The sequence below is a fragment of the Rattus rattus genome, chromosome 2, assembly GCF_011064425.1.
Source record: "Rattus rattus isolate New Zealand chromosome 2, Rrattus_CSIRO_v1, whole genome shotgun sequence".
Classification (NCBI taxonomy): Eukaryota; Metazoa; Chordata; class Mammalia; order Rodentia; family Muridae; genus Rattus; species Rattus rattus.
In genome coordinates this window covers 1,465,250-1,479,136 of record NC_046155.1, presented here as the reverse complement: position 1 = coordinate 1,479,136, position 13,887 = coordinate 1,465,250, and the positions used below count along the sequence as shown (strand labels likewise).

Sequence of the window (13,887 nt, the reverse complement as noted above, 5' to 3'; positions counted from 1 at the left end):
TTCAGAGATCCTCCTGCCTCTGCCACCCAAGTGCTTGGATTACAGGTTTGAGTCTCCACTATTGATTGGTCCTTTGTGCGTGTGCGTGTGCGTGTGCGTGTGTGTGTGTGTTTCATTTTTGCAATGAGTTCTTTTATCTCAGGCTGGTGTGTGTAGCTGAGGATGTCCTTGAATTTTCATCCTCCTGCCTGGAATTATAGGTGTATATATCATCACACACACACACACACACACACACACACACACACACACACACACACTGGTTTATCCAGTGCTGGAATTGAACCCAGGACTTCATGAATACGAAGTAATGACTCTGCCATCTAAGTTGCATCTCAACTCTTTGTTTTGTTTTTGTTGTTCGTTGTTTTGAGACAGGATTTCTTTATATGTAGCCCTGTATGCCCTGGAACTCACTCTGTAGACTAGGCTGGCCTCAAATTCACAAAAATCCACCTGCTTCAGCCTCTTAAGTGCTGGGATTAAAGGCATGTGCCACCACTGCCCAGCTCCCGATTCTTTTTTTTATGTTTGTTTATTTATGTGTATGGGTACTTTGCATATATATCAATCATGTGTGTCAGATATCTAAAAAGGCCAAAAAGAGAGTATTGAATCCCTTGGGACTAGAGTTACAAATGGTTGTGAGCCACCACTTGGGTGTTGGGAATTGAACTCTGATCCTCTGAAAAAGCTGTCAGCTCTCTGAACCATCTCGCCAGCCCCTTTGCTTGGTTTTTGAGATGGACTATTGTATGGTAGTAACCCTTGCTAGACTGTTTCTCATCACGAAGCCCAAACATACCTAGAACTAATGGCAATCCTCCTGCCTCAGCTTTTCAAGGACTGGAATCATGCCTGGCTAAAAAGTATTTAAAGACATTTTTCTTTATTTTATTGAATATTTTATTTATTTACATTTCAAATGTTATCCCCTTTCCGGGTTTCCCTCCGCAAACCCCCATCCCATCCCCCATCCCCTTTCTTCTATGAGGGTGCTCCCCCACCCACCCACTCCCTCCTGCCTCCCTGCCCTGGCATTCCCCTACACTGGGGCATCGAGCCTTCACAGGACCAAGGTTTTCCCCTCCCATTGATGCTCGACAAGGCCATCCTCTGCTACATATGTGGCTGGAGCCATGGGTCACTCCACGTGTACTCTTTGGTTGGTGGTTTAGTCCCTAAAAAGATTTTTTTTTGAGACAAGATCTCACTATGAACCTCGGGTTGGCCCTGAATTCATTCTCCTCCTGCTGCCTTAGCCTCCCCAATGTGATTACAAGCATGTGTCACCATTCCTAGCAGCAAACTACTTTTTATGTTTTCTTTCATTTTTACACATTTTATTTACTCATTTTCTATGTGTAGATGTTTGTGTACCACCCATGTGCCAAGTGCCTGCGGGAGCCAGAAGAGGGTGTTGGGTCCCCAGAGCTGGAGTTACAGGTTATGAGTTACAGGTGTGAGTGCTGAAATCAAATCAGAGTCCTCTAGAAGAACAGCCCTTGCCACTGAGCCATCTCTAGTGAGAATTCTGGAATCTTGGTTTATTTGAAAGCAACAGAAATAGTATAAAAATGTGCTTTCATTTTGATCTCAGGTGTAGGGATGTGACCGTGATTTGCCTGCTCTAGCAGAAGTATGGTTTTGCCAGCTGCAGATTGTGTGGCGTTTGAAATTTTGGGACCTTTCAGAGGGTGCATAAAGCTAGGGCCCCATAGGTGGGGTTGATTGTTGGTGGTTTAGGGAGGTTGGTTACGCTGTGTTAGTAGAAACAAAGGGAAAGAAATCAGATTCAGGGATATCTCTCCCTTCCCCTCCCCCTCCCCCTCCCTTCCTCCCTGCCCCTCTCCCTCTCCCTCTCTCTCCCCTCTCCCTCCCCTCCCCTCCCCTTTTCCTCTCCCCCTCTCTCCCCTCCCCCTCTCCTCCCCCCTCTCTCTTTCCCTTCCTCTCCCTAGACATCCATTGATCTCTGAGCCCCTGTATATGTGCACGCAGGTGCATATGGACACATGCACCTACCCACAGAACATATGTTTACACCAGAAAATGCCATCATAGTAGATACTAGCTGCCATTATAAGCAACACACAACGCTAGTATAGCTGATACAACAGCAAATGAGTTTCTGTTTCCCAGGGCCCAAACTTGAGGAAAACAACATTTACAAAAGTAAAATTAAAAATGTTGGAACTCGGAATGTTTTCCATAGAAAATAAGTGGTCTTCAGTTAGGGCGGAGTTCAGTGGGAGAATACAAGGCACCCAAGGCCATAGGTTCAGTTCCAATACCCACCTCTCCCCCCTCAAAAGGTCATAGAAAAAATATTAAATACACTAATTAGCTAGTTAATTAATTAATGTATGTGTGTGCGTGCCTGTTCATGCGCCACAACTCACTCATATGTGGAGGTCAAAGGACAACTTGTAGGAATTGGTTCTCTCCTACAATATGGGTTTCAGAGATTAAACTCAAACTCTCAAACCTAGTAACAAATGGGCTCTTCTCTCCTGAGCCAGCCTGCAGGCAAAGCAGTCATTTTATACTGCCAAAATTATTTAGACTCCTTAAGGAATCTAATTAAGAAGCCAAATTATTTAGACTCCTCAAGATTAATTATGGACTAATTAACAGTTAAAGCAAGACTTTTTGACTCGAGCAAAAGCAAAGTAACCATATGTCAGTAAGTATTGTTATTATCGTTTACTCATATCTGTTGTTGAGGGCCTGTTATGCTCTGTTCCATTCTCAGTCTTAAAGTAAGACTGGTAAAGAGACGCCCTGACAAAGCAGGAGGACGGAGTACACAGCACTTCTCTCAGTAGGGAAAATGGATGGGGACCACTAACAAATCCTCATTGCTGCAGGGACAGCTCTCTGCAGGGACAGCTCTCTGCAGGGCTGTCTTCTGAACTGTACCTTCTAGGTAGAACGGGGGTGGGAGGGTGGGGTTGGGGGGGGACTTGGACATGGGCTGGTGGAAGAGTGCAATTCAGGCAGAAGGAACAGCAAAAACATTTGAAGGGGAGGAGCAGAAGACATAATAAGGAAACAGCAAATGGTTCGGTTTCATTAGGACATAGGTGTGAGGCTCCCGAGATGTCAGCAGGTAAAGGTGCTGCCTGGCAAGCCTGACACCTTGGGTTTTAGTCCCAGGACACACATGGCGGGGTGAGAGAACTTCTGAAGGCTGAAGGCTGTGCTCTGTAGCATGTGTCTGCCCCGCCTCCACGAGTAGGGCCTGTGTGCGCATGCACATTTTATTTTACTTATTTTATTTTATCATTTTATTTTTTTGACATTTATATATTTATTTTTTGATATTTATATATTTATTTTTTATATTTAGATCTTTATTTATTTGATAGTTATGTCTTTATTTTATTTTATTTTTTGATATTTATATCTTTTTTATATTTATATCTTTTTTGATATTTATATCAACCTTTTCTTAATTGAAAAAATTATACAAATATGGATATAGTGTCTGATATCTACAGTGGTGGATCTCTGTAAGCTTGAGGCCAGCCTTGTCTACACAGTGAGTTGCAGGCCAGCCAGGACTATGCAGTGAGACTCGACAACGACAAGCAGTAACAAACAGAATGCAGGTGTCTGAAGAGAGTGAACGGTGGACATGGGAAGAGCTCTAACAGCATGAGAATACTTTTACATATCTCTTTCAGGATTCTATCCGAGCAGTCTTGGCAAACATGGACAGCCTGCAGCCCTTCGTTACAGAACACTTCATTGTGTTTCCCTGTATCCTTTCTTTCCTGGTCCTTCCCCACCGCTCCCCCAGAAGAGTGGAGCTTGATGTTTAAGTTAACCCCTATCTCATGTGGCCCAGGCTGGTCCTAGATCCACTTTCCAAGTGTTAAGTTACAAGTGTAACACCATGTAAAACGCCATGCCTGACATTTGGGCTTTTGAGGTAGCTAACAATGGCTGGTCTCACCATGTAGCCATGGCTGTCCTTCCCCTCAGTATGTTGTCAAGGGTAGCTTGGGATTCACAGTAATCTTCGTGCCTCAGGCTCCTGAGTGTTGTGATTATTGTCATGCAACACCACAGCTGGGTTTTCCCAGCTCTTAATGGTCCACAGGTGACACTGTAGACTCAAATGGAAGCAGTGAGACGGAAGACCGCTTAGAAGGTAGGTCAGAGAGGAGAGCTGGTGTCTCCGACTTCTCATGGTTTACAGGGACACATACTGGTCTCCTTCCTCAGGTCCTTAGCACCATCCTCAGATAAAAGCAAATGGGAGAGAGTTTCCCACCTGAAGTTTAAACATGGAGAAATCATCCTGACTCCCTACCCATTTGTGTTTACTCTCTACATAGAGATGAAATGCTTTGCTGAAAGTCTGCCTTCGGGTGAGTAATGATGAGAAAGAGGGGGATAACAAAGGACACTGTCAGGACTCTGAGCTGACCGCCCTGGAGCCGTCCGCCCCATGGGGCTCTAACCACACAGGACAGGCCCTGGAGCATTTCCTTCAAGCTTGGTTCAGTGCCCTGTGGCTTAGGCACAATTTTAAGTTATTAATCTGCCTGTGACGCCCTTGTGAATGGTGAAGAGACACACTAGCCTTGGGGATTGTATGTATAAGTATTGGTAGGTGGGAGTACATAGTGTGTCTGCAGAGTAATTGCTCAGTGCCAGATGCCCACGTAAACATTTAGTTTTGTTTTTGTTTGTGAGACAGGCACAAGGACATGAGTTTGAATCCCCGTTGCCTTTGGCCACATACATGTACCTGTAACTCTGACCTCTGACCAGGGACGAGGGTAGTGGGTGGGGAGTTGGCAGAGATGGGCAGGTTCTAGGAGCTCACTGGTGGCTGGCCAGCCTAGATGAAATGCTGAAGCACTGATTTAGTGAGAGATACCTCCTCAAGGGAATGAGATGGGGAACAGAGGATACCCAGGCTGTCAGAGAGTAAAATTGATCCTCCTTTGAAGAGCATTCTACTGAAGTACAACTGGAATCAACTCCACTTCATCATATAGGAAAGAGTTGTTCTGGAGCAAGGTAGGGCAGAAGCTCAAAGTCACTATTTGTTCAGGAAAGTTGTACCAGTCAAAAAAGGAAAGGGCTCAGGCAGAAATTTTATCTCAAGCCAGTTCCTAGAAATAAAATCCAGAAAGTCAGGTAAAATAGTCTTGCTCCATTATGACTTTCAAATTTTCCATTGTAGGGAAACCAACAGATGATATTCCTCTTGAGTTGGTAAGTTTTGCCTTTTCTATACAGAAATGAAAATTGTCTCTCTTGCTTCAGAAAAAGTGCTGTTCTTGTATCTTCTCTGCTCCTCTTGGTGCTCAGGTCCCACTGACTGTAAACGTGAGTCCATCTGTCCCCCTTCATCTAGATTTCAGAGGCAACGTCTCTGCAGAATGTCTTGCTGAAGTGGAGATGTTACAAGATGCCTTTGGTAGGCAGTCCTCTGTGCTAGGCCCTCTAAACTGTGAGCCGCTCTAGAAGAAGAGGGGATGGGCTGGAGAGATGACTCAGGGGTTAAGAACACTGACTGCTCTTCCAGGGGTCCTGAGTTCAACTCCCAGCACCCACACGGTGGCTCGCAACCATCTGTAATGGGAGCTGATGCCCTCTTCTGGTGTGTCTGAACACAGCTACAGTGTACTCATATATAAGAAGAAGAAGAAGAGAGGTCCAGGAGTCTGGTTTCTTCTCTGCAGGTCCTAGCTGAGAAGGAAGCAGAAGAAGCTACAATGAGGAAACGGAAACTCATGGAAGAGCCCAGCACCCCTAGCAGGCCAGGGCCACACAGGTCAGTGGTGGAGAGGCTTTGCCGCCTATTCTGTTTGTTGACTCTGCCCTTGAGCAGCTGCTTGCTTTGGAGGGTTCTTCAGTACCTTGCCCGCCCTAGGGGAAACTGAAGAAAGGAAATAAGTTGATAGTTTCTATTTCATTTGACCAGTCTCTCAGCAAAGTAAACTTGTTCTGTTCCTCAAGTTAGAGGCTAAACTGGAGTGTAGCTTGACAGAATGCTCACCGAACAGGCATGAGGCCCCAACATCAAAACAGGCTGGGAGGACACCATCAGATCTATAGAACTAAACTCAACATAGTGAGTATGTATGGTATTATGCAATAGAAATCACAAAACGTAGGAATTCTCAGAATATTATACAAAACAGAAGGGGGCTGAAGACATAGCTTGGTTGGTATGTTTTCATGCCGTGCAAGCCTAGGGCCTGAGCCTGGTCCCAGAGCCCCTGGGGCTGACAGGAATGGTGGCACAGGCTTATAGCTATAGTACTGGAGAGATGCAGTCAAGTGGACCCATGGGGCTCACTGGCTAGCCAGCCTAGCCTACTTGGCAAGCTCCAGGCCAGCAAGAGACCCCGTCTCATATAAAAAGTATACTTGAGGAACAGCACTGGAGGTTGAAATTTGCCCTTCACATATGTGTGCATATGTGTCCATTCACACCCCTGTACCTGCATACCTGGACATACACGAACATACACATGCAAAGGACTCTGGAAAAATTAAAACGAACAAAATAGAATGTTTTATCCCATGAACAATTGGCTAAAATGTATTGTGTGCAAGCTCCTGTCTGTGTGGGGGTGCATTCCCGGCCTCAGCTCTCAGGGGCAGAGGCAGTAGAACGGCTCACTGCGAGAGGCCGGTCGGGATGCTGGAGACACTGTCTTAAGGTGTAGTGTGCATGAATTGTCAGAGGGAATGCGGCATATCCCAACATGCTGACATTGCTGCTGGAGAGGTTACTTGTGTCAGTGGAAGAATCAGTCGGTAAGACAGTTTAGTCATTCTTACCGTCCCAGGAAGGCCAGCCACCCGGAATAATCCAAGGTGGGGCTGCTCTCCAGCCTAAGGTGCTTTCATGTCAGTGAAAGTAGGTTACAAGGGTGACTGCCTTCTGTGTGGATGTCACATATCATCGACAGCCATGTGGAGCGTCGACAGCCATGTGGAGCAGAGCGTGGTCATATCTGAGGTGTAAAACTTGGTTTTATTTTTATTTAACTGATTTTCCTACAGAGATGAGGCCCCACATCTCCCCTGGGTTTTGATGTACAACTGAATATTTCATAGTTTGATACCTCTTTCCATCACATTTACTGTGTCTTAAACATGCCTTTAGATGTCTCCAATTGAAATTGTATTGTGAATTAAAGCAACCAAAGAAAATCTTGCCACACAATTTATCCTGCCAGCCAGGAGTAGTGTAAAAATAGCCAACTTGCTGAAATATTCATTTGGGCTACATTTGCTTGAATGTGGTGATGTTGCCACAGCCAATGACATTTCCTGGGCTTCCCTCCCCCACTTCAGGGCCAAGATGGAGACATGGAGTGAAGCTTCCAGCACTGAGAAGGCTCTGCAGGAGCGCAAGAGGGTAAGCATCAAGACGAGGCTTGGAGACTCTGGCGGCTCCTTCTCGGTTCCAGGCCGGCTCCTGTTACCTGCTGCTCGGTCCTGCTGCACACGGACTTGACTGAACTCATTCTTGGGTTTCACTCTCTGTAGAACAACATTCAACTGTTCTGCACTTGTCACTGTCCCCAAAGTAGTTGTATAATGAACACACCCTGGGTCTTTTGATGATGACAGTCTTCTCGACTTAACTGCTCATGTTTTATAACTTAAAAATAGGTCTGTATTGAATAGGCATGAAATCCGATGTAGAATCCTCACCATAGAAAATATTTTGCCTTAATCTACACTGGAGTTTGAGTCTGGGCCTGTCTCGTCTTTGCTGGTGAGGTGGGCACCTCTCAGCACTAGGCATTGGTAGGGGTGGAGGTGCCCGCCTATAACTCTAGCACTCTGGCCTAACCACACTGTGAGTTTCAGGTCAGCCAGGGCTGTAGAGTGACACTGGGGTGTGTGTTTGCTGTGAAGTGATGTCTTCAGGGCTGATGCATCAGTGCATTCATAACCCCACAGCAGGCGAGGTTAGCTGAATTAAAACCTAGGCAAGGTCTAGGCAGTATCATCCCTTCTTAAACTCAACCCCCAACTAAGGAAGGGCAGATCGTGAACTGCTGGGGGAAAGGGGAGCTATTTTATGCTGGAGTGTAGCCACTGGAAAGCTGCCTGTGACTCAGTAAATAACCCTACACACAAACCCTACACACAACCCTATACACCAAACCCTACACACAGACCCTACACACAAACCACACACAAATCCTACACACAGACCCTACAAAAACCCTACACATAAACCACACAGACCCTACCACAGACCCTACACACCCTACACACAGACCCTACACACAGACCCTACACACAGACCCTACACACAAACCATACACACAAACCCTACACACAAACCCTATACACCAAACCCTACACACAGACCCTATACACAGACCCTACACACAAACCATACACACAAACCCTACACACAGACCCTACACACAGACCCTACACATAGACCCTACACACAGACCATATACCCAAACCCTATACACAAAACCCTACACACAGACCCTACACACAAACCATACACACAAACCCTACACACAAACCCTATACACCAAACCCCACACACAGACCCTACACAAAAACCATACACACAAACCCCACACAAAACCCCATACAAAACCCTACACACAGACCCTACACACAAACCGTACAGACAAACCCTATACACCAAACCCTACACACAAACCCTACACACAGACCCTACACACAGACCATACACACAAACCCTACACACAAACTCTATACACCAAACCCCACACAAACCCTACACACAGACCCTACACACAAACCATACAGACAAACCATACACACAGACCCTACACACAAACTATACACCAAACCCTACACACAGACCCTACACACAAACCCTACACACAAACCCTATACACCAAACCCCACAAACCCTATACACCAAACCCCACACAAACCCTACACACAAACCGTACAGACAAACCCTATACACCAAACCCTACACACAAACCCTACACACAGACCCTACACACAGACCCTACACACAAACCCTACACACAAACCCTACACACAGACCCTACACACAGACCCTACACACAGACCCTACACACAAACCCTACACACAGACCCTACACACAAACCCTACACACAGACCCTACACACAGACCCTACACACAGACCCTACACACAGACCCTACACACAGACCCTACACACAGACCCTACACATAAAAAGGACATAAACACAGGAGCTGGATGTGCTGAGAAGAGTGAGGGGAAGAGGATGAGTGTGGGAGCAGGAGTAAGGCGATCAGATATAGTATTTGCACCGATAGAATGCTGAAAGAATACATTTTAAATTACTTTGTAAAAAATGCAGGAAGTTGGACATGGTGGCACATGCCTTCAATCTCAGCATTTAGGAATCAGAGGCAGGGTCTGCATTCTCTGATTCGCAGTCAGCCTGGTCTTTATGAGAGTTCCAGGCCAGCCAGGGCTACGTAGTAAGATCATGTCTCTAAAATAAACTGAGGGTTTGCAAGATGGCTCAGAGATGGGAACAGGGTTAGAAGATGGCCCAGTTTTGTGTCAGCTGCACAGACCACCGAGTGGTCCTAGGTCGAAAGCTGTTTCCTCTGCACTCCCAGCCTCTGGAAGTCAAGAAGAGGATTGAGAAAGTACAAGAGGGGTGCATGAAGCCTTGGAGAACAAAGTGCTCTACAAGCAAGGTAATTGCTATAAAGGAGCATTTCCCTCGCGCTACCCTCCGTACCTTCCTATTCTTAGTTTGACACATCATCTCCTGTAAGAACAGTACCCACAGCTTCTTACTCAACATAATTACCTTTTCATCTCAACTCGGGGCTTAGAGAGAAGCTGAGCAAAAGGAGCATGTTTATTGATTTTGACTCAACGCCCAAAGACAGCCTCCGTCGCTGCCCCTGTTCCCAGGGAAAGGATTTCTCCCAAATTAATGCAACCACAGTGACTGTCAGTGCAAGCCACTTGAGCTGGAAGAATTGAATTTGCTCCTATGGTTCAGTGCTCGGCATCCTCCCACCCCTTTGTGGAAAGTTTGGGTGAGAGGAACACATACAGCCAGAGAGGATTGTGCATGTCTGAACACATTGAAAAGCTTTAGCAGGGAATGCGTAAAAGAATACAGTACTTGTCTCATGAGACCTGTTTGGGGGCAAATAGGAAGGGAAGACCCTTTCTCTCTGTCCTTTTAGATTCCAGACCCAGAGGGCCAGACTGGGAAAGGGTTAAAAGATATTAGCAGATAAATGGCCCCATGTGGACCAGACTGCTCAGGGTATTCTCTCAGTGTGCTCCACTTGTAAGGAGGTCTGACTCTGAACTGTGCGTGGCTTTCAAGGTGTGACACCTTGCTGGCCTTCTTCAGTGGCACCACGGTCTTCCTCAGCCTGTCTTTCTGCCCCTCAGTCTGTGCCAGTATACTGCCTGCCAGGGAAGCAGCCTTTGTGAGAGGACTTTCCCTGCTTCCGGGATGAGCTTTGCTCTCTCTCTCTCTGACCACTAAGACCCAGCCCTCATAAATGCTGGACTCTTCAGTCATCTCTGCAGCAAGATTTAAGTCCAGAATCATAGTTTCCTTAAGTCTGTAAGAATTATCCTTTCAAGAAACTAGATCCAGGCCCTGGGAATCTTCCTTGCTGTCCAGGAGGTGAGAATGGCTTTCTTCCTCCTGTAGCTCTCTCGTCTGTGTAGGAACATGGGCATGCCCACTGTAGACATCAATTTGAAGGGTTGGTGAAAACACTCAGAAAGATCTACCATTCTAACTTGAAATGTATGCTTAGATTAGGGGCCAGTGCAACTTCCTAGGGACCTACTGCAACTGTCTCTCCAGCACTCTGTACTTCACCAGAAAGCAGCTCACCCAGAATAGCACCCATGTGCTGTACAGTCAGGCCTCAGGCTATGCTGGGTGAGGAGAGGCCAACTGGCAGACATTCCAAAGAAAATGTATGTTTGTTTCTGACCATCAGAGCGTTTACTAGAAATGTGGACCTGGAACCACGTTGTATGATATCCTCTTCAAGGTACAAATTTCTACAAAGAATTTCTACAAAGAGTGGCACACGGAGATTTAAGGCTGTGTTGTATCATGAAGGCATTTCCACAACTGAGGCTCCTTTGTCTGTGGTAACTCCAGCTTGTGTCAAGTTGACACATAAAACTAGCCAATAAACCATCCTAGTCTACAGAGTTTCAGGATAGCCAGGGCTACACAGAGAAACCCTATCTTGAGAAAACGAGAGAGAGACAGAGAGAGATTTTATCCTTGGTCTTTTTGTTTCGTTTTGTTTTATTCTACTCTGTTTTGTTTTGTTGTTTCAATAGAGCTGGGATGAAGACTCCCAGCAGGAACACCAGGATACCCCAGCCTCAGATTCCACTGCTGTCACAGAGCATGGTAAGTTGGGGAGCTTCTTGTTCGTTTTCTTTGTGTCAGGCTCTTGTGGTAGAGCCCAGGGTGGCTTCTAACTCTTGAGCCTTCTCTCGCCTTCCCCTCCTCAAAACTGAGATTACAGGCATGAGCCACCATACCCAGCCACCCCCTGCTTCTGACATTGAACTCAGTAGCCCAGAAATTCCAAAGCATTTCCTAATGAAGTGGAAGGTTTCAAAGGAAAGCTGGAAGGGACGTGGCCCCCTTTTCTGTGGGGCTGAAGGACTATTCTGGGAAGTGTGTTCTCTTCACCTGGGGCATCAGCGTTAAGATCGAAGGTGCAGCCGAGGCTGGAGCTGGAGTTCAGTTGGTAAAATACTGAATCCATTCGCATAAAGCCTCAGGGACAATCCCCAGCACCTCAGAAAACCAGACAAGGTACACACCTGCATCCTAGAGCTCCAATGGTTTACCAAAAACCAAGTTAGAGGCTGGCCTGGGTTGCATAAAATGTTGTCTCAAAAAATAAATAAACTGAAGGTATAGACAGATGCTCTGCCTGGTCTAGGAATGCCCAAAGAGGACTCCTTCCAGCAGTCCGAGCTTTCCTCTGAGTAAGGACACGGAGCGGGATGCAGTTATCCAGATGCAGGATGTGAGCCTGCGAATTACTGGACAAGTTGTGGCTTCCTGTGGAAACATGTCAGTTCTGGTGGACGGCCGAGACTTGAGCCGTATAAATATCTCAAACTTGACTTTGAAAATATGCCAAGGTCAGAATAGAATCTTGCTGAGCAGAGATGAAATTGGAAAGGTCAGAGCAAACATTTCACCTGACTCTAAAGAATTCTCGGTGTGTGCGGCTGCCCTGTGGTCTCCTCTTAGATCAAGGAGTCCGTGGGTCGGCGTCTCTTCCCTGCCTGAGTGTTTTCCTTACAGATGCTATGTTGGGGCATAGCCTGCCAGGGCTGGTTGTCCCTGCACTGGAACACGGCAATCCACCACCACTGAAAGAGCCAGCAGCCAGAGGCTTCTTGGGGTTTCTAAGGTAAGACAGAGTTGTTGCCATCAAACTGAAAAGCAGTCTCTGGGTTCAGTTGCTTCACTGGGTCTTGGAGGGGGAGAGAGTAGAGGAGGAGAATCTTCCTGTGCTTTATTTCTCAGTTCTTTCAGAGATAGATAACAGGAATGGAATTGAGAGTGAGGGCCCTGACTCAAAAGACTGGGTACTTTTTTTTTGGAGACAAGGTCTCACTACAGAACCCTGGCTGGCCTGCTCACAGAGATCCCTCTGCCTCCGCCTCCAGAGTGCGATGGAAGGTGTGCACCATCGTGCGGGGTGCCCTTCCCTGGAGACAGGGCCTCCCTTTGTAACCCCGCAGGTTTTAGCTTGGGCTGCTCTGCTGTCTGTTCATTTTTGCACAGTTCTTTCCACCCTGAGGTCCCCACATGAGACCTGTCTCACAAATGTCGATTGAGCAGAAACGTCTGTCTTTCTTGGGTCATTCCGATGATTTGGAGTCTAGAATGCGTTCACTCTCCGTCCAGATCTTGGTGTGTGTTCAGAATCCTTTCTGCAAAGAACACTGAGCAAATCTTTGTCTATCTCGATCTCAGCCATTCCGCTGCACTTCTCTCTCCTTTATTACCCTCTTCCGGGGATAATCTAATTTGGGTGCCTTCTCAGATGCTGTTTTGGACTTGGGTTTCCATTCAGTGGTTCCTTAGAGCAGAATGCCCTGGCTAATGAAGCACTAACGGGAAGGAGGGAGAAAGGAGCCACCCCCCAGCCTCAGAGCCCTCTGCTTGCACCCTGCAGCGCCCTCTTCCCGTTTCGGTACTTCTTCAGGAAGAGCACTCAGTGAGCCCTCCAGGCACACAGCACGGGGCACGGGTCAGCATAGGAAAGAAGATGTCCCCTCTCAGTGACTCCTCCTCTGCTGTGCCACACCGCCTTTGCTTCTGTTTTCTTTTTGTCTTCTGCTTATTTTGAGACAAGTGTTACTGTGACATAGCCCAGGCTGGCTTCAAGTCTGTGTCTCGGCTCCCACGTGCCGTCCTTTTCTCCCAACCCCTGGTCATGGGGATGCTGGCACCAGACCACCGGGTCCTCGTGTGAGTTTATCCTGTTGTTTGCCTTTGGTTTTTCTATTTAAAACACTAAGAAGAAGGCTGGAGAGATGTAAGTACGATGCTATTGCAGAGGACCTGAGCTTGGTTCTCAGGACTCACATCAAGCAACCTACAGCGGCCTGCAGCTCCAGCTCTATCAGGACCTTCTTCTGGCCTCTGCAGAACCTTGTGCACCCCAGCCCCCTGCCCCATAATTGGAAAAGCAAAACAAAACAATGCTAAGAAGGGCCAGCAAGGTGTCCCAATGGGTAAAGCACCTGCACCCAAACCTCATCACCCGACTCCAACCGCCATATACGCACCATGGCTTGCACACCACACAAAATAAGATGTAATTGTATTAAAAGTTCTAAGATAAATAAATAAATAAAACACTAAAGAA

General features: G+C 46.8%; 1 protein-coding gene across 2 annotated transcripts in view; it reads left to right on the top strand.

The window, feature by feature from the left end:
- The window catches only part of Majin (membrane anchored junction protein), a 35,510-nt gene extending 21,623 nt beyond the window's left edge, over positions 1 to 13,887 (top strand). Inside the window, exons 4-11 of one of the 2 annotated variants that reach the window (XM_032895293.1) lie at positions 3,687 to 3,762; positions 4,251 to 4,376; positions 5,201 to 5,232; positions 5,703 to 5,794; positions 7,330 to 7,393; positions 11,324 to 11,396; positions 12,312 to 12,420; positions 13,192 to 13,887. In XM_032895293.1, coding sequence (XP_032751184.1) covers positions 3,687 to 3,762; positions 4,251 to 4,376; positions 5,201 to 5,232; positions 5,703 to 5,794; positions 7,330 to 7,393; positions 11,324 to 11,396; positions 12,312 to 12,420; positions 13,192 to 13,237 — 618 coding nt within the window. In that variant the 3' untranslated portion in view covers positions 13,238 to 13,887. The remainder of the gene's footprint in view (positions 1 to 3,686; positions 3,763 to 4,250; positions 4,377 to 5,200; positions 5,233 to 5,702; positions 5,795 to 7,329; positions 7,394 to 11,323; positions 11,397 to 12,311; positions 12,421 to 13,191) is intronic. The other variant, XM_032895294.1, reaches the window with a different exon arrangement.